The sequence below is a fragment of the Cryptotermes secundus genome, unplaced genomic scaffold, assembly GCF_002891405.2.
Source record: "Cryptotermes secundus unplaced genomic scaffold, Csec_1.0 C38002983, whole genome shotgun sequence".
Lineage (NCBI taxonomy): Eukaryota > Metazoa > Arthropoda > Insecta > Blattodea > Kalotermitidae > Cryptotermes > Cryptotermes secundus.
The window spans coordinates 1-638 of NW_019767652.1; the positions used below are offsets into that span (position 1 = coordinate 1).

Consider the following 638-nt stretch of genomic DNA (forward strand, 5'->3'; position numbering starts at 1 on the left):
GTGGCTAGAGGTTACACAGAGGGGGACGGTAAGAATATTTAAAAAATAAAAAAACTGAACGACGTTGCCCAAATTCCCCGAAGGATCACACGTTACTTTTACCTTTGGCAGTTTCTTGGGCGGCTTGATGTGGAGACCACCGACTTCAACAATGCCGGGAACGAGTGGCCGTGGCCGGTTGAGGCTGAAATGAGAGTTAACCAGCAGAAGATCCGTGTTCTTAGAGATGTCGGACAGCAATGGTACATCGTCGCCGAAGTGTTTGCGGATGTAACTTTGAGTTACTATTCTTTCAGTAGCATGGAATAAAAATTTAAATGCGATGTTTGCAATGGCGTTGAAGAACCTTTCACTGAAGTTCATTTTGTCAGAAAACCATGTTCCATGTGTGGGGATATAGGACGGGTTGTCGGGGTTTCCCATGCGGTCGTTTGACCATGGGAACATTATGCATGAACTCATTGCTACATGAGGTGCCTTGAATTTGTGTACGAAGGGTAAAAAGCAATCCGTAAGAAATGTTTCAGTTATTATGAGATCAAAATTAACTTGAGAGTTTAGTAGTTCCTGAACATTATGAAAGGACAACATTTGATCACATGTTACGAAAAAATTTGAAAATTCTTTTATCATAGTCT

General features: G+C 41.5%; 1 protein-coding gene across 1 annotated transcript; it reads right to left on the minus strand.

Moving 5' to 3' along the window:
* Positions 1-102: 102 nt before the first annotated feature.
* On the minus strand, positions 103-626 carry LOC111875120 (UDP-glucuronosyltransferase 3A1-like; the record flags this gene model as incomplete). Its single annotated transcript, XM_023871184.2, has 1 exon — positions 103-626. A coding segment is annotated over exon 1 (489 nt), but the record flags the coding sequence as incomplete, so codon positions are not given.
* Between the last annotated feature and the right edge of the window lie 12 nt (positions 627-638).